Source organism: Sitodiplosis mosellana, unplaced genomic scaffold (assembly GCF_009176505.1).
Source record: "Sitodiplosis mosellana isolate CC-2019 unplaced genomic scaffold, AAFC_SMos_1.0 Smas_scaffold_3, whole genome shotgun sequence".
NCBI lineage: Eukaryota > Metazoa > Arthropoda > Insecta > Diptera > Cecidomyiidae > Sitodiplosis > Sitodiplosis mosellana.
The window spans coordinates 5116073-5133086 of record NW_022595246.1 but is presented as its reverse complement, the minus strand read 5'-3'; the positions used below and the strand labels follow the sequence as shown (position 1 = coordinate 5133086).

Genomic DNA, 17014 nt, shown 5'->3' with positions numbered 1-17014 from the left:
TGTGACATTGGCTTGAATTCGCCGAAAACCGTTGAACATACAGCATTTGCTTGACTGTACGTTGTGTTGTTGCTGCTGCTGTGTTTGTAGGCTCCCGCTTCAAAATATATGTTTATACTACAATGGCATTGCGTAAGTATGAGCGAGACGACTGTATGTGTCGTCCATGCATTTAACGAACCGTCAACACTGTGTCGCGCGTGCTGCTGTATTTCTTTCAACAACATAGAGCGCACTTGATTCGATTTTAACCGAGTAAAAAAGAGATCGCTTCATAGTAGTGTAGTGTTTGAAATTCAAAAGCAGAAAAAATCTAAGCAATGGTGTCTCTATGTGCGGTGCGTGTGTATGAAACTGAAATTGTGTGCGGCTACTACTAGACGAGAGAGAGAGAGAGAGAGAGAGAGAGAGAGAGAGAGAGTGAGAGAGAGTGAGAGAGTAAGAGAGCGTGAGGCGAAGAGCCACAACAACAAAAAACAGAGAGGAAAAACGTCTCAAAGCATTGTGTGTTATTTAGTCGTTCGTTCGTTTATCACGCACACATTTTTTTGGCATGATTTTTCTTTATACACACATTCACATCAACATCGTTCATTAATTCTTAGTCAAATAGACATATTTTTTTTTCGTTCGTTCGTTCTGTCTTCTCTCCATCGAACGGCTATCGATGGTCTCTATCAAAAATTATTCATGTGTGTTCCAATTTTTTTTTTCATCTGTCGTCGTTTGTAATTAGTTGAAAAAAGAAACGAAGGGTTTTTTTTCTAATTAGCAATTTTGGTTTCGCTATTGTTGTGTTTAGTGGAAAATTCAAACATTGACGAATAGTTTAATCGCATTTTGTGCTGCACACACAACACACACAGTTGGCTAGCGCCTCTATAAATACAATAGCAATTAATACACAAACAAATGAGAGAGAACTTTGAGTGTGAGAACGACAATCGTACTTTTTTTTCTTGTTCGACACACCAGGCAATAGATTCGACAAAAGCCAACTGAACGAAAACGTGAAAGAAGTTCACATTGATCTTAGCTAATCAAAACGGTTTTCTGTTGCAAGTGAACAGCAAAAAATTTAGTTTTTTTTAATCCATTAGATTTAAAGCATAAATAAAATATTCAACCAAAAATGAATGCCGTAAGTAGACAATTTTCATTTCGTTTGTTTTTGAGACATTTTTTTTTGTCTTTTGGTATAACGTGTTATTGTCCACGAAAAATCATGGTGTATCTGTTTGGCACAATTCAAATATAGAGATGTGATGAAAATCAATTTGGCCTCCATGTTGATAGACTCACTTGCGCGCACTATTACTATATGTAATCTATTATTTGTTTAGCGCAAATGGTGCGAATTCGTTTTAGAAATAGATTTGCTCGATCCCTCTCTCTCGTTCACCGCATGCATCATGCTCATTCTCCAAAATAAATATTATTACCGTGGCTCTATTTTTAATTGAATGCATTCGCTTTATTTTTGTTTCTCTCTTTTATTTCTCGGTCGCAGTCATCGAATGTAGAAAATTTGTCGCCACAAATAATTCGCCAAGTGGTGAAGGAAATGCATGACATCCATACAAATTCACCCGAAGGTATTAAAGTACAAATCAACGAATCCGACGTAACTGATATTCAAGCTGTGCTTGAGGGACCAGGTTTGTAAACAAACATCCATTTTATTAGCTGCCGGATGTGATGTGTTCAAGTGCTATGTTCATAGAATTTTACGATCTATGTTCATTTTTGATTCGGTGTTTTTAATTGAGTTTTAAGAATTGAACAACAATTTCGTCATTGTTTTTTTCTCTCACAGCTGGTACGCCATATGCTGGTGGATTTTTCCGGGTGAAATTGGTATTGGGTAAAGATTTCCCACAAACGCCACCAAAAGCGTATTTCCTCACAAAAATCTTCCATCCGAATGTTGCGGCCAATGGTGAAATCTGCGTCAACACACTGAAAAAGGACTGGAAACCCGATTTGGGCATTAAACACATTCTTTTGGTAAGTTGCAAGCCGCAGCGTAATCATAGCAAAAATGTCTTAATTTAAATTGCTGTTCAAGACGTTTCTTCTTTGAATAAATTCATTGCTTAGAAGCTATTGTTCTAATTTTTCCAATGGCAAGCTGGATTCAGAATTTGGTCGTATTGAATAAACAATTTTTTTTCTTCCAGACGGTAAAGTGCTTGTTGATCGTACCGAATGCCGAATCTGCCTTGAACGAAGAGGCTGGTAAATTGTTGCTGGAACATTACGATGACTATTCGTCGCGTGCCAAAATGATGACTGAAATCCATGCGCAGTCCGAGCGATCATCGAAAGCATTGAAAATTGACGGTGACTCAATCACCGACGATGGTCCACAGTCAAAGAAGCATGCGCTCGACAGCCGATCGAATGGTCAGGATAAGCGAAAAGAAAAATTAGGCAAAGACAAAAAACGCGTTCTAAAACGTTTATGAGAGACATGCACTTACTAATTTTACCACGAAAGAAAACAACATCAACAAAAAGCGAGCCTAATCTCTAGAACAACAAAATGAATCAGATCTTTTTTTTTCTTCTTCTCTATATATTTTTATTGTGTCACTAAAAAAAAAACGAAAAGAAAATCAAAAAATAAAAAAATTGTGCGAATGTTTGGGATCGAAAGTAGTAAGAATAGCGTTTTTAGCTACTTCACCGAGTGTTAGGCGTTTGAAAAGTGTTCAGGATATATATATATTTTTTATAACGAAAAAAGTGAGAAAGAGGGAGTAAAAGAGATAAATTAATATCGTGTGGTGTGTTGATTGATTGGCTATGGTTTTGTAATTGGACGTCGTAAGATATAACAAAAAAAGCACTGCTAAATTCGTATTTTCGTACATATAATTTCGGGATTTTGACCAATTTTTTTCTGCGTGTAAACCAAACCGACACTACTTCTTAAGCTATCAAAATGATTTAATGCACGGATAATTTTTCGTTTGAAGGTTTTTTCGGCCTTTGTTTTGTGATTTCATTTGAAAATTGTCTGTGTCGCTGACTGTTTTGTGTCATTTTCATTAGGGAAATTTTCTTCTTCTGATTAGAGAAAATTCCGTATATCGTTTAAGCAGTAACTTATTTTCACATTTCTAATTGTCGTCTAACAAAAAAAAGATGAAAGAGAAAAACAAATATCATTTTTTTTAAGTCATGATTGTTTAATTGTTACAAGAGAATATGCAGCAAACCAATTTAAGCATGACTGAAAATCGATCACATTCTAAAATCAGCTGATATCCAATAGAAGAAAAATAAACGGAGTTTAAAAACAAAATGATAACAATAATACAATTCATAAAAGAAAAAAGAATTAAACAATTGAAAAGGATGAAGCAAAAAAACAGGTATTAAGAAAACATGCATTTGATATATATGTAAATAGATAGATCACATGTGACCGTTATGGTTCTTGCAATGCGAATTTTCGCATTATTTTTTATTTGTCCACACATCACTTCGAACGAACAAACAACTGGTTTCATCATTTAGATTTAAAAAGAAAACAAAAACACATTGGAACGATTTATAACAAAGCGAACATTTTCCATAGATTAAATTTAAAATTAAAAACGAAAAAAATGCATGTTACTCTGCAATTAATATAAAAAAAATCACCACAAGTATTCACCATTCGGTTCGAAAATGGAGGGAATGACCAAAAATAATATTTGACTAAGAATGAAATGGAGTGTATTATCTAATAATTGCAATGAGAGAGAAAATAAAATAAAACGATTAACGAAAAAAAAAACATTGAGAAAAAAAGTCTTCAATCGAAAAATAAAATCAGAAAAAATCGAATTGTTTTATTCATTATACGTGTGTTGAATGCTTTGACAAATGGTATTTGTTGCAAACAATGAAATTTCCATTTATGTTTGTTACATACTTTCTTTTTTTTTAAGAAGTGTCAATAAGGTTTAAACATCTCAATATCATTTACTGGTTAATACCCTGATAAAGAATCTCCAGTATAAAGTTCGAGCCATTTACGATTTGCCTCCAATAATACATTGATTTTACAATCTTTAATGTTGATTGTCACTTTGACACGATTCTGCTTTGCTAAATTTAAAACCGATTTAAATCCATCCAAGTCTATTGTCTTTTTTTTCGTATCACCGTATTTCAGTGCTCTTCCAATACCCGGTAAAGTTATTTTCGTCCGAATTCTCCTAATATTGTCCTGTTCCGCACAGATCATTTCTTCCAAAGCCGGCAAATATTTAACATAATCGATGAGTGTTTCGTCGGTCATTTGCGTGAGACAGAGTTTTTTCAGATATTTCAATTGCAAAATATTCAATCCAGATCTATTAATCTACCCACAGGAATATTAGTATTCGAACAAACAGCCAAATACTTCAGGTACCGCAATTTGCTTATGTGAAGGAGGCCTTCATGCGTCATCATGCAACCACAAAAATAGTTTTTCCAGATTTGGTGTCAGATTTGCGATGTTTTCGTAATTATGTGGTGTAATTCGATTACACAAACGAATGTACAGGCTTTTCAGTTGTGGATTTAATTTCAAGATTTCAATGGCCTGATCAAATCGCAATATGGTTGATATCGCGGAAATGGTTGAATAAGCCAGTCGAAATCTGTTATGCGCTGCCCTTCTATGATCAATCTTCTTAGTTGCGTATGATATTCGAAATTGTGAACATTTGTATTATGTATTTCTAGATCTTCTAACACTTGAAATCGTGATCGAGTTTTGAAGTTGACCACTGATTTGTAATAAGGAAATAAATGAATTCTAAATATCCCTAATGTTCTTCCACAATAATCTGCAATCATATTTTGAATATCGCCGTGATATTTTGAATATTGCCCAATGAAATAAATGTCCATGATCAAATGGCCGAAGATGCTGAGCAAACTTTGCAATTGAACCACCATTATGGCATTGGCATGATTGATATGCCATAACAATTCACTAACTCGGATCTTTCTGTACTTTGCCCGGAAAATGAGCTTGGCATTTTCCTGGAAACGAAGGCATGTTTCTGCTGCACTCAAGAAGTCTCGTACGTTGTCCATTTGACGAAATATTGACTGAATACAATCATCATTCAATGCATTCAGAATGTGCTTCGGTGAATCTTGTGCCGGTGGCATTTCAACATCCATGATGATTCGTGGCACAATTCAGTTAGGCACGAGCTAAAATAACAATGGAATATTCATTCAACACTCTGTATATTCAAATGATTTTAAGTAAAAGAAGAAAATAATAAAACTACTGAAAATGTTACTTCGTTAAAATGCATTTTTTCACTCTTTGACTGAGAAGCAAAGGAAACTTGATGATATTTCAAATACACAAAGAGACTGTATCGTTCTGAACTTCAAAACTCCGAAGAGTTGGCCTAAATTGTTCGATATATATATATAGTGGTTTCAGGCAAGGCAAGGCAAGACATAACCCAAATTGTTGTAGTTCCAGAAAAACTGAGTAGATACCACAGATCACTCTTAATCTCCATTAATTCCTTTAATTATCTGTGTTCACTTCCTCTGCAGAAGATATTTTGAAATTGCAGGTAAATTAAGGCATAATTATTGGAACTAGAAATGCAATATAAAATTTTAGCCCAAAAGGAAGCTGACATTCGGATAATCCGTCTAGTCTACAGAAAAATCATAATCAGATAGTTTTATTCGTTAAACGTGTGCTTTGACATACGAAATTGGTTACCAAGACAACGCATTCTAAACACTAGTCAACAACGTCATTCACATGTTGTAGTCATTGAATTTTTATCGTACAGATAAGACGATGAGGTGAGTGTCTGTAGATTTATTGTAATTTCCAGAGAATAAATTTCGTTGCCATTTCAACATGCTTTCGGGTGATAGAACGTCAAAGAAATGGTTAGATGCTCAATCGGAGCAAAATACAATACTGCGAACATTTCCAGCATATTTGACTCTAGTCGATTTGAGGAACGATGACTATTTTAAGTTGGTCATTGTGGAAATTCCACAGAGCTTCAAATCGGATGAGAAGCCCAAGTTGAAAGTGTACAAAGGAACGACGCTTGTCAGTGAACAAACATTACCAGGCATTCCATCCAGCCTAAAATCGTTCTACGTTGACGACAATGATCCAAAACTACCAGGCAAGTAATGCATACACTGCATGAACATAGAACTAAAATTAGATTTTATTGGTTGTGCAGTGATTGCCGTTGCCATCGGGCCAGCTGTGTATTTTTACAAAAATATGAAACCGTTCTTCAAGTACACATTTCCCAGCCTAAAAATAGATCCACTTGAGAAGGAAATATGGAGAAAGGTACGATATACATTATTCATATTACACATACACACACGTGCACCGAGAAATGATGTTATTCCGGTTTGCAGCTACCATTTGAAAAATCTGGACAAATTCCAGAACTGGTGAAGAATTTGAAAACGATACGCATCAGTGAACTGACCCTTATGTCGCAGAAACTAATTTCATTGCCAGAAGATGAGCAGCAAGTACTGTATCCAATATATGGGTAACCTTGACCAATTTCATGTAAATCATAAGTGTTTGTGTTTTCGAAAAAGGATTTCATTGCCAAAAATGCGGACAAAGAATTACTGCGGCTGCCAACAATCGTGGCCATGGACACAATACGACGAAATACGAGTAGCTCAAGCATCGTTTCATACCTGATAATCGCCAGCGAGTCGGGCGAGATTATTATTTTGGACACACAATCGTTCTCAGTATTACAGCATGTAAGTGGCTGTCGATGTGATGGAATAGAAATTACAAATAGTATAATTGTCCAATATATTGATAATTGATTTTTTTAATGCTAAATTATATCGATTTATAAAAACGAATAATATGTTACTGTAACGCAACCAATTTTTCAATTCCAAAAGCCAATTTATTATAGCACATATTGATTGCATTCTCCGTTTATAGGCTCGCACTTCTTCGTCGATGACGGCAACGCCGAGCTTGATATCAGTTAGCGGTCAATATGAACACGATTTTCGCATTGTAGTTGCGACGCGACAGGGTGATGTGTGTATGCTACGGCGTGGATGGTTAGAAGGAAAATCGATTTTCAAAATTGATCACCCCGCTGTTGGACTCTCTCTATTGCCCATCGATCAAACAATAATCGTTGTATGCATCGATAAAACACTTGAGTGTTTCTCAAAGAAAGGAAAACGGTTATGGGGCGTAATTCTACCTGAACCAGCCATATGTATGGTGTCAATAACTCTATCGCATGTTGGCCAAACATTGGTTTGTGTCGCATTGCGTGGCGGACTAGTGCAAATTTATTCGAATAAAGTGATTGTGGATCAATTTAGTGTTTCAGGTATTTCAAGTCAATTGATTTGGAAGCGGGCAACGAATTTGTGTCTGAAGCTTATAATTAGTTCTTGACTCTAGTGCTATCAATAGTGAAATTTTTAGCCTACGATAAATGTAGATTTGTTTTTATTTTCGCTACAAACAATTGGTTATATGAAACCTTCAACTACAAAGAATAACACTTCTACTATTTTCATAGAAACCGTATCGGCAATGGCTTTTGGACGATTAGGTCAAGAGGATCATGTGCTTGTTTTGATTACAATTGGTATACTTTCTTATAATTTAATGCTAATAAACAAATTGAACAAAACAAATTCTTACAGAGGGATCGCTAATCATCAAAATACTCAAACGGACGGCTGAGTTTACCGTGGAGATAGTCGACTTCTATGACAAACATAATGATCGTTCGGGATCATTACAAATACCAAAGAAAACGAAAGTATTTATCGAGCAAACGATTCGAGAGCGTGAAAATGCACCTGCGATTTATAATAATTTCCTTACCGAGTTATGGCGCCTCAGATTAATAGCCGCAAGAGAAACGGTTGAAGTGATCAATTCAGCTGAAAGCACCATTTCCGGCGATATTGGACAGACACCAATCAAACTCGCAGCTGAAGTGTGCGGTTTGGGTCCTGATTTTCAACTCTTTTTGATAATTGAGAATATGTCATCGCGCAAAGTTGCGTCCGATCTATGTGTTTTACTTCATTGTGACCACCGACACTTTCTGCTGAAGAAAGCCTTTCAAAAAGTAATTTTTTGATTCAATCTAAATTGGACTTCAACTCGTTTTAATTGTTCCATATTTTCAGTTACCGTTAATAGTGCCCAATGCTCCAATTAAAATAAATTTCCCAGTGACGGCAGTTGTCGATCCAGACGATGGACTTCAACCAAGTGATCTCACACCAGATACAGCGAATGTTCGTGTGATGATCTTGAAATCAAATCAGGCCAAGCCAATTTTAGCAGCCACTATTTCAATGCCAACACCAGAGATTTTTCAACAAGATATTTACTAAAAATACAACTTTCAAATTATTTATTGATGTGTTGTGTAATTGCAAGAATAAACCAAATCTGTTTATGGTTGATTGTTTAAAATGGCATTTATTTGATTTGATTGGAAATTTAGGAAAAAAAAAACTATTTGGTTGCTATGGATTGTCTGTTACTAATTAAACAACACCGTTGGAGAAGAAATTGTAAAGTGCACTGAAGTCATCAAGAAGTTCGGGTTTGAGGGTAGCCAATGCACTTTTATGCAATTTGCTCACATTTTTCGGTTCACCGGCGTAGCGTTCGAAGCGCATGTATCGAAGCCAAACATCTGTTCTTGTTTTTCCGAAATTCAGTATCAACATTTCCAGGCAGTATCGCTCTGATTCGGGATCGCGGATCATCTATTTTCAATGGAAATGATGAAATGATTAGATTTTTAACCTTTTTCGAATATTTTTTATTCAACAACAAGAAAAATGAACTCGGAAATGTCTATGAATGGGATAAACAATGAGAAACAATGTATTACCTGTTTAGCCTCAAGTTCTGCCATCATTTCATGCACCTCATAGCAGACAGGATGATTTTTAATGAACGAACCATAAGTCTTCCGGGCTTTTTTCATATTCACTGTTGTCGCGAGCAGTTCTAACATTTGCGCTTTCAACACATTGAAAGTGGCAAAGGTTTGACGTGACAATTCGTTGATGTATCTCTCGAACTCGGCATGAGCTTCGGAACTGCGACACGATTTCAAGTAGATCAAATACAATTGCCATAGTTCGGATCCTTTTGGGCCGAGTAAAAATTTGGCAGTTTTGAACACGTCTTGAAGCTTCTTAAAATTATTGTCTTGGATGTAATAGCGCATACAAAGAAGCCATATTCGTACCGACGATTCAAAGATTTTCGTGGCTTTCTGAAACACTTTTTCAATGTTATCGTCCTTTGGATTATTCGTGTACAATAATTCGATGTACTGTAAATAGTGATCTTCAGACATGTGATTCGATGCGTTCGCTCCCTCGAAGGCCTTTTTCAATGCGAATCGTTTCATTGAAGACTGCGTCGATAGATCGCTATTCAATTCCAACATTGCATCGATGTAATAGTTCCACATTTTGTTTGTGTTGACCTGGAAAAAGGTATAGAATGTTTCAATGCAAAATAATTGTCCATACAAAAGACTTGAAACTTGATTTAGAACGTAGCTAAAATGATGCTAGAGTTTGATTTAAACCCACCAATTTAACAGCCTCTTCATAAATTTGAATGCAAAGTTCAATGCGTTTTCGCAGTGTGTGTTGTGCTGGCGCAGATAAATCTTCAATTTTCAGCTTCTTCAAGTTCACCTTGCTATCTTCACCCTTATTCACACCATCCTCTGACTTAATCAATCCAGTGAAATCCACCGTGCAATCAACCGTGGACAATCCACTTAATTCTCGTTGTGCCAGCGTATGCCAGAGAAGTTCTTCGCGAGGGAACATTTCTCGCATGTCATCCAGAATATTCTGTTGAATGGAGCTGGCATAGCTGAATTTGTCGACGATATTCAGCATCTCAATGAAGAAATCAATGTTTGTAAACTTCTTTTTACTGCTGCTGTAGACGATATCAGCGTGCTGTAACGCCTCGAGCTCTTCCGACTTACGCTTGTTTTCTAGTTCAATTTTGAAAAATGTCAAATACAGCTTCTGTGATTCAGGGTGACGTTGTTGTGCGCGCAGTAGGAGACTTTTCACTCGTTCATCGTTGAAATTCTCTTTGTATTCCCAGACAATCGCACGAATCCATACTTCAGGCTTTTCACTGTGGAACTAAAGACACACAAAATTGACGTTTTATTAAGCTTCTTCTTTTTCATTTTTTTTACCATCATTGCATTCTATATTATTATAATGTACAAACCTGTAGTATGCGGTCAAAAGCCGATGAGATGTCCTTTGTGTACTTGAATGTCTGCAAGAACTTGATGTATTCATCCCAAAAGCGAATGTTGTTCGTGAATTTCGAAAGAGCATTGGCATAGAGTTTTTTCATGCGATCGGCAATCTGTATTAATATCGAATGGTTTGTGGTGATCTTGTTCTGTTTTATCCTCTCCTTAGTCGTGGCCATTAAACCACGCTCATACTTGATATATTCAACAAAATCCTTAATTCCTCTTGATGGTTGCGACAATTTGTAGTCGAAATTCTCTCGTGTCTTTTTGATTTTCCTATGAAATTTCGATGACAAATTAGAATAATGTGGAAGATCAAAGAAGACGGGTGCATAGTATTTTGTTTACTTACAAAATTTCCTCATCGGAAAAGAGTTTGAGAGTTCGCATTTGCTCATACTCGGGTACAGAACGATCTATTCCATCAGCCATTTTTACGTTGTGTTTTACCAATTTCTTCTTTTCTTCCACAAAATGTTACATCGAAAACGAAACCTGTTTCTTTATTTGTACGTTTCAATTGATAATAATATCACAAAAATAGAGTTTTAAAAAAAAAAATCTCTTCAAAGAATCATCAATAGTCGTCACATAAACAATTCTGCATCGCAAACACAAAATACTTTTTTTTGACAACTAATGTGTCCATCTGTCATATGCGGCTGTGGTACAACTAAAGTGACGTTTAATATGTCTGCTGAACGAAGTAAACAGATTTTGGCGCTGAAAATTCTAAACCGCTGACATTTGTGCACACTCTTCATCGATTCAGACGTAATTTTTTTGTTGTTGAATTTTTCGAAATATTTTGGTAAAAAAAATGGCTTTGTGGGTTGATAAGCACCGGCCACGAACACTTGACACCTTGGATTATCACAAGGATCAGGCACAACAGTTGAAGAATTTAGCACAGCAAAGCGATTTTCCACATTTGATGTTCTTCGGTCCAAGCGGTGCTGGCAAAAAAACTCGCATCTTGTGCTTGTTGCGTGAACTTTACGGCGAAGGTGTTGAGCATATCAAAAATGAAATATTTCACTTCACAACGGCATCGAATAAGAAAATGGAAATTCTCACCATCGGCAGTAATTACCATTTGGAAATTAATCCATCGGATGCCGGTATTTTTATTTCGATTTTTTTTTATTGTATTTTTCGTTCCTAAAATTAAACATTCATTTCAGGTATTCATGATCGTATCGTTGTCGTTGAACTCATCAAACAAATTGCTCAAACACGCAATTTGAATTCCGCTGGCCAACGAGAATTCAAAGTGATTGTTCTATCCGAGGTAGATTCACTGACAAAGGATGCTCAACATGCACTGCGTCGAACGATGGAAAAGTACATGAGCACATGCCGTATTATTTTGTGCGTGAATTCAACGTCACGAGTCATTCCGGCCATTCGCAGTCGTTGCTTGGGTATTCGCGTCTCTGCCCCAACTGTTAATGACGTTGCTGGTATTTTAGAGGTTTGTGTTGAGATAAATTTGTATTTTTTTTATATTTGGAAATTGAATTTCCTAAAACATCAAGTTTTTTTTTACAATTTCAAACATGAAACTCGTCATTTTAAATAATTAATTTTCAATTTTTGTCAAAAAAAAATTGCAGAAAATCTGTAAGAAAGAAAATTGTACGATTCCCCGTGAATTGGCTGAACGTATGGCAACTCAATCCGATCGAAATCTCCGCCGTGCCATTTTATTGTTGGAAGCGACTCGGGCTCAACAGTATCCATTTACGGCCAATCAGAAGATCATGGACCTCGAATGGCAAATATTTTTGCGTGAAACAGCCAATCAAATCCTCTCTGAACAAACCCCGGCTAAATTGGAAAAAGTTCGTGAACGCTTGTACGAGTTACTGGCCCAAGGCATTCCAGCTGACACCATCTTCAAAACATTGGTCGAGAATTTGGTAAAAAAGTGTGATATGACGTTGAAAGCAAAAACGGTCGAGTTTGCATGCATCTACGAGCACCGCATGCAACAAGGTAGCAAACACATTTTCCACCTGGAAGCATTCGTCGCAAATTTCATGGCGATTTACAAGAAATTCATGAACGAAATGATGGCCATGGATGAATTCTAAACACAATGCATTTCATCTCATTTTTAAGTTATACCGTTTATTCAGAATAAAATGTAACAATATGTCAATCCAAAATAAAATTTACCAAACATTTGTTAAACATCCTCGTTAATTATTAAACTAAATTCACTATCACTGTCATCTGAATTATCTGAGTTGAAGTTTTGCTTTTGATTGATCATTTCAGTTTTACAGGCCTCTGATTTGGTTTTGAATACGGTTACAAGTTGATCTGTTGAATTTTTCTTTTCTAAAGTTAAACATTCATTTGTTGGTCTTTGACCACCTAAAAATATGCTTTGTTTGGTCTGTAGAAACTGTTCAGCTTCCTTCATTTCAATCTGTGCAAAACCAAGCAGTGAATCTACATCTAAATCTCCAATGGATTGAATCTCTTGAGAATCGACATCAGTTGAGCTGTCTAATGCGTTACTTACACAATCTAGTACATTAGTTGAGCTACCAATTGAATTATTGGAGCCACCTAACACTATATCCAACCCCATAACATCATCATTTACATTATGATCTATAAAATCTTCACCCGTTACTTGAGATTGATCGCTTTCATTGCATGTATTTGTAGTTATTGTATAAATTTGATCCATTGTCAATCCCAAGTCAATTAAATCATCAATGGGACCTTGATTAATCTGTGCTGCAGTTGTGATATTCTTTTCTGCTAACGCTTTTAATTGTTTACTCGAGAGAATTGACTCAATTGAAAATCGATCATCCTCTGACGTTACTGTTGAAGGTTCATCGTTCTGAACGCCATATTCTTCTTCTAATTTTTCATGTTTTGTTTCAAATTTTTCTATATAATCCATCAACACACTATCAAAGTTCTCTGGTTTTTCTTTGGTAATTTCTTTTGCCCACATGCCGATTTGTTTCTTAAAATTATAATAAAGTCGCTTTGGAAGTGGTCCACCGTGCTTAAACCGACAGTTTTCTTCATCTATTCCCTTTGGATGGTCGATATCCAAATAGTAAAATCGGCATGGATAATCTTCATGCATAAATTGACATAAATCACCATTGGTGCAACATCCGGATAGGTAGTATTTACAAACACCGAAAATTCGTGGATTTCGCAATTGATGATATCTACCACAATATGATTGTGAATTGCATCGCCCAACCAGGTGATCATAGCATAATGCCTTTTCCTCATCTTCAGTAACATCTGGTATCGTTGCTGGCTTATTTAAATATCGTGCATCTTGTTCCGATCGCAATTTTCGTTGTTTTTCAGTTGACATCACACTCACTTTCGCCAGGTAATTACTCTTGCGCATCAAATCATTGGGAACTGTTGTCGCTGAACGCTCAGGCCTTGGATTATAGCGCTTTGGGAAGAATAACAACTCATTGGCACTGAGTTTGAATTGTATCCGACGGACATTATTCAATGATTTCTGCTTTGTGGATGCATTTGAACCTTGGTATGGCTACGAAAATCGAAAAGAATTAAATAAGTTGATGAGCCATTGAACACCCTAAGAAAAAATATTAAGGCCAAACCCTACCTTGGATTGAAACTTATTAATGTTTTTCTTCGCTCTTGCATTCTGCTGCGACTGTGGCTTTGGAAACGACTTGAGCGTTCTTTCATTTTGAACACTTCGATTCTTACGGTTTGCGGATTTTTTATTTGGCTTAGATGTTGTGGCCAAAAAGTTCACATGATTGTACAAGTTCAATTCCGATTCGGCGTCCATATTCCTCGATCTAAATCCAGTTCAATAACAGATGAATGCGATAAGTTCTTATTCCTCGGCACGTTTCATCTGTTGTTTCAGGTAAATAAAAACACATTTATCGGTATTTAGTTCACATGACGTTAGATTTGACAAGTACGGCATCCAGCACATTTGCGATTTTTGACATCTCGCAAACCACCCAATCAATGCACTATATCGATAATTTTAGATTTCTTTCAATAAATTTAATTGCAAGTTGTTATTTTTTCAATATTTCACATCAAATTTGCAATTTTATTTATGAAAATGCACTTTAAACGTTTCAAAGCAGCACCAAATGAACGTAGTCCATTCGTACATGAAATGTGGAACGCTACCTATTGCCTGATTCAGCAATTCAGAATGAAATATATCATTTTTGGTCTTCGTTGGTACTTCATAAGCACGAATAAACTCGCTTACTGGTTCAAACTGAGGAAGCATTACATTTCAAATTCAACAAAACTAAGCAAACAAATTGCATTCAATCACGTGCTAAATCAAGATTACAAGGTAGGTTTCCGAAGGATTTTCATAGGTTCAAAAATAACGTTGAAAATATAACGAAATTTTTATTGAATTCCAATGCGGCTAAGTGTAATATAAAGAGCTGTCAATGTTCTTTGGCACAATTTGGAATTTCATTGAAATTTGATTTAAGAATTTTTTGAGAATAAAATTGTATGTTTGTGTTGATTGTTTCAATAAATTTTATGTTATGAGCCATTTTAATTGAGAAGGTTAATTTTTTTCATATGTTTTTTTTAATTATTCAGCATTTGTATTAACGTTACTTCCGTATTTGATAGGGAAACTAACACGGTGTAGCACAAGAAATACACTTATTGAAATATCAAAAGTTTACGCTTAGAAGAAATCAGTCTTTCGCGCGTTGTATAAACACAGAAAATGGCATCATCACCGCAAAAACGCAAATTTCCGGATGTATCACCTGAAGAGCCGGTAGTCAGCAGAAGTGGTCGTATTCGTAAGCCAAAGGTGTTCTATGACCCGTCGGAAAGTGCTAAACGACGTTCCTTGCCAAATACGGAAACGGCAAAGTCGAAGAAAGCTTCCAAGGTAGTTGAAGCACAACCCGAGCAACAAGTGAAGAAATTAGAAAAATCGCCGATTGAAGAGAAGGAAAAAGCGAAAATAGCACCAGTGAAAGCGGCTGTAATAAACAATCGTCGACGTACAATATGCGCTTCAACTTTTGCCGTTGCCGACGATGGTACCGGTTGCATCGTATGTGGTCGCAGCGATATCAAGAAAGGACGCTTCGTCAATTGCACAGACTGCAATAGTCGCGGACATTTCACGTGCCTACGGAATGACAAACTCTTCAAAACTGCCGACCAAGAGCACAATTGGCAATGTGCCACTTGTAAAATTTGCAAGCATTGCTTGAGAATCACACAGAACGTAAGCACATTTTTGTCATTCAAAAATCGATTTATCATGAAATTTGACCAAAATTTTTCTTTTCCCCCAAAAAACAGGAGCAACTCTATAAATGCATCCTTTGCTTAAGCTCATACCACTTGCATTGCTCCAGCAAATTTGCACAGTTGCCAAAACACGTGGTGAAGAAAAAGTTCACCTGCGGTATGTGTATGAAAGGGTTGGCGGCGGCCAAGAAGCCAGTTGAAATATCGCCACGGTCTTTGATACCGAATCGAAAATCCGAAGGTTTTCCCGGTTTTCCACGTAACGAAACTGTCAAAGTTGCTCCGAAACCAACTGTCGCAACAAAGACCATCAAGAAAATCGTCTCGTTCCCAATCGATAGTGATGCAACTTCAAACAAGACACCATCAGTTGATCGAGAAACAGAATGTTCAGAACAAATCGACTTTCAAGCTGAATTGGAAATTAAACGTGAAAAATCAACGCCATCACCAGAACGTGAAGCCGCTCGCACTGAACCGTTCTTTGGCCGAACGTCAGTTGAAAGCAATGGCCCAATGATAATTTCGGTCAGAACCGATTTGGTTGAACACCAAACCAAGCCAACGAAGATTGAATCAGATTTGGTGCGTCCGGAAAGTGATGACGAGAAAATGGACATTGAATATGATACGAAGACGATTATTAAACCACATGAAAGTATTCCAGACGTTCGGAAATGGGACTGCGATGAAGTCTATACTTATTTCACGGCAAAAGCACCACAATTCGCACAACTCTTAAAGGACAACCAAATCGATGGTGACGCACTATTGTTGATCAAACGCGAAGATGTTCTGAATCGCTTCAATCTGAAACTTGGACCAGCCCTGCGTTTGTATATGCACATTGTTGAGCTACAGTACAAAAACAACAATCCCATTCTCGCTTGGAACGAATTTTAAATACAACGAAATAGATCAATAAGGTTGACCATTTATTCATTCAGCTTCATATTTCATGCTAATTTCTTTCTTCCCCTACCCATGGAAGAGCCTCACAGGATTTTATAAATTTTATTTTACTTTAGACTAAGTCTCATTCCATCAACCCATCTAAAAGAAACAAAAAAATTTCAAAAATAGAAAGAAATTATTGCCCATAAAATGCCACTCAGATCGGGCCTGTGTTCGTAGAGATAAAGGTTTTTTTCCCGGAACAATCTTGAATATTTAGAATATTTTAATACGGCAGAAAAATTGTTACGATAAGAATTTTTAAATAAAAAATGCATTAATGAAAAAATGCAGCTCGAATAAAAAACACACACAGTGCATTGATATTCATTTTATGATTTTAATAGGGATGCCAGCGTCTTACTTTTTCTAAATCACATACGATTTATACTTCGATACTCAACATATAATTTTGGTTAGCGCAGTCTCTTTCTTTTTGT

The 17014-nt window shown here is 36.3% G+C and overlaps 6 protein-coding genes across 7 annotated transcripts; 4 read left to right on the top strand and 2 right to left on the bottom strand.

Annotated features, from left to right (window-relative positions):
- Window positions 1-164: 164 nt before the first annotated feature.
- Window positions 165-3615, top strand: LOC129566073 (ubiquitin-conjugating enzyme E2 S). Of its 2 annotated transcripts, none has more exons than XM_055441610.1 (4): window positions 165-1141; window positions 1511-1658; window positions 1817-2007; window positions 2181-3615. In XM_055441610.1, exons 1-4 carry the CDS (start codon window positions 1133-1135, stop codon window positions 2466-2468), a joined length of 636 nt encoding a protein of 211 aa, XP_055297585.1. In that variant the 5' UTR covers window positions 165-1132; the 3' UTR covers window positions 2469-3615. The 2 variants fall into 2 exon arrangements, with proteins under 2 accessions (XP_055297585.1, XP_055297584.1); XM_055441609.1 differs by having other exon boundaries at window positions 211-338.
- Window positions 3616-5807: 2192 nt separating this feature from the next.
- Window positions 5808-8445, top strand: LOC129566074 (Bardet-Biedl syndrome 1 protein homolog). Its single transcript, XM_055441611.1, has 8 exons — window positions 5808-6164; window positions 6225-6340; window positions 6412-6531; window positions 6604-6777; window positions 6971-7376; window positions 7572-7640; window positions 7699-8132; window positions 8194-8445. Exons 1-8 carry the CDS (start codon window positions 5885-5887, stop codon window positions 8401-8403), a joined length of 1809 nt encoding a protein of 602 aa, XP_055297586.1. The 5' UTR covers window positions 5808-5884; the 3' UTR covers window positions 8404-8445.
- A 19-nt stretch (window positions 8446-8464) lies between these two features.
- LOC129566066 (U3 small nucleolar RNA-associated protein 6 homolog) lies at window positions 8465-10989 on the bottom strand. Its single transcript, XM_055441601.1, has 5 exons — window positions 10681-10989; window positions 10295-10604; window positions 9628-10203; window positions 8913-9518; window positions 8465-8784 (listed from the first exon to the last, which is right to left on the bottom strand). The coding sequence occupies exons 1-5, from the start codon at window positions 10758-10760 to the stop codon at window positions 8560-8562; spliced, it is 1797 nt and encodes a 598-aa protein (XP_055297576.1). The 5' UTR covers window positions 10761-10989; the 3' UTR covers window positions 8465-8559.
- Window positions 10990-11037: 48 nt separating this feature from the next.
- LOC129566071 (replication factor C subunit 3) lies at window positions 11038-12524 on the top strand. The gene is made up of 3 exons (XM_055441605.1): window positions 11038-11449; window positions 11513-11802; window positions 11945-12524. The coding sequence occupies exons 1-3, from the start codon at window positions 11149-11151 to the stop codon at window positions 12422-12424; spliced, it is 1071 nt and encodes a 356-aa protein (XP_055297580.1). The 5' UTR covers window positions 11038-11148; the 3' UTR covers window positions 12425-12524.
- Window positions 12435-14479, bottom strand: LOC129566067 (uncharacterized). Its single transcript, XM_055441602.1, has 2 exons — window positions 13957-14479; window positions 12435-13878 (listed from the first exon to the last, which is right to left on the bottom strand). Exons 1-2 carry the CDS (start codon window positions 14146-14148, stop codon window positions 12520-12522), a joined length of 1551 nt encoding a protein of 516 aa, XP_055297577.1. The 5' UTR covers window positions 14149-14479; the 3' UTR covers window positions 12435-12519.
- Window positions 14480-14529: 50 nt separating this feature from the next.
- LOC129566069 (uncharacterized) lies at window positions 14530-16885 on the top strand. The gene is made up of 3 exons (XM_055441603.1): window positions 14530-14682; window positions 14979-15594; window positions 15672-16885. Exons 2-3 carry the CDS (start codon window positions 15079-15081, stop codon window positions 16521-16523), a joined length of 1368 nt encoding a protein of 455 aa, XP_055297578.1. The 5' UTR covers window positions 14530-14682; window positions 14979-15078; the 3' UTR covers window positions 16524-16885.
- Window positions 16886-17014: the final 129 nt, after the last annotated feature.

Excerpts from the sequence above, each read along its gene's own strand:
- LOC129566073 (XM_055441609.1), top strand. Across the intron at positions 1,659-1,816 it reads AGCTGTGCTTGAGGGACCAG|CTGGTACGCCATATGCTGGT; the intron begins GTTTGTAAACAA and ends TTTCTCTCACAG. Across the intron at positions 2,008-2,180 it reads GCATTAAACACATTCTTTTG|ACGGTAAAGTGCTTGTTGAT; the intron begins GTAAGTTGCAAG and ends TTTTTCTTCCAG.
- LOC129566069 (XM_055441603.1), top strand. The coding sequence starts at position 15,079 with ATGGCATCATCACCGCAAAAACGCAAATTTCCGGATGTATCACCTGAA. Across the intron at positions 15,595-15,671 it reads GCTTGAGAATCACACAGAAC|GAGCAACTCTATAAATGCAT; the intron begins GTAAGCACATTT and ends CCCAAAAAACAG.
- LOC129566067 (XM_055441602.1), bottom strand. The coding sequence starts at position 14,148 with ATGGACGCCGAATCGGAATTGAACTTGTACAATCATGTGAACTTTTTG. Across the intron at positions 13,879-13,956 it reads TTAATAAGTTTCAATCCAAG|CCATACCAAGGTTCAAATGC; the intron begins GTAGGGTTTGGC and ends CGATTTTCGTAG.
- LOC129566066 (XM_055441601.1), bottom strand. The coding sequence starts at position 10,760 with ATGGCTGATGGAATAGATCGTTCTGTACCCGAGTATGAGCAAATGCGA. Across the intron at positions 10,605-10,680 it reads TTTTCCGATGAGGAAATTTT|GAAAATCAAAAAGACACGAG; the intron begins GTAAGTAAACAA and ends GAAATTTCATAG. Across the intron at positions 8,785-8,912 it reads CAGAACTTGAGGCTAAACAG|ATGATCCGCGATCCCGAATC; the intron begins GTAATACATTGT and ends CATTGAAAATAG.
- LOC129566071 (XM_055441605.1), top strand. The coding sequence starts at position 11,149 with ATGGCTTTGTGGGTTGATAAGCACCGGCCACGAACACTTGACACCTTG. Across the intron at positions 11,450-11,512 it reads AATTAATCCATCGGATGCCG|GTATTCATGATCGTATCGTT; the intron begins GTATTTTTATTT and ends CATTCATTTCAG. Across the intron at positions 11,803-11,944 it reads ACGTTGCTGGTATTTTAGAG|AAAATCTGTAAGAAAGAAAA; the intron begins GTTTGTGTTGAG and ends AAAAAATTGCAG.
- LOC129566074 (XM_055441611.1), top strand. The coding sequence starts at position 5,885 with ATGCTTTCGGGTGATAGAACGTCAAAGAAATGGTTAGATGCTCAATCG. Across the intron at positions 7,377-7,571 it reads GGATCAATTTAGTGTTTCAG|AAACCGTATCGGCAATGGCT; the intron begins GTATTTCAAGTC and ends CTATTTTCATAG. Across the intron at positions 8,133-8,193 it reads TGAAGAAAGCCTTTCAAAAA|TTACCGTTAATAGTGCCCAA; the intron begins GTAATTTTTTGA and ends CCATATTTTCAG.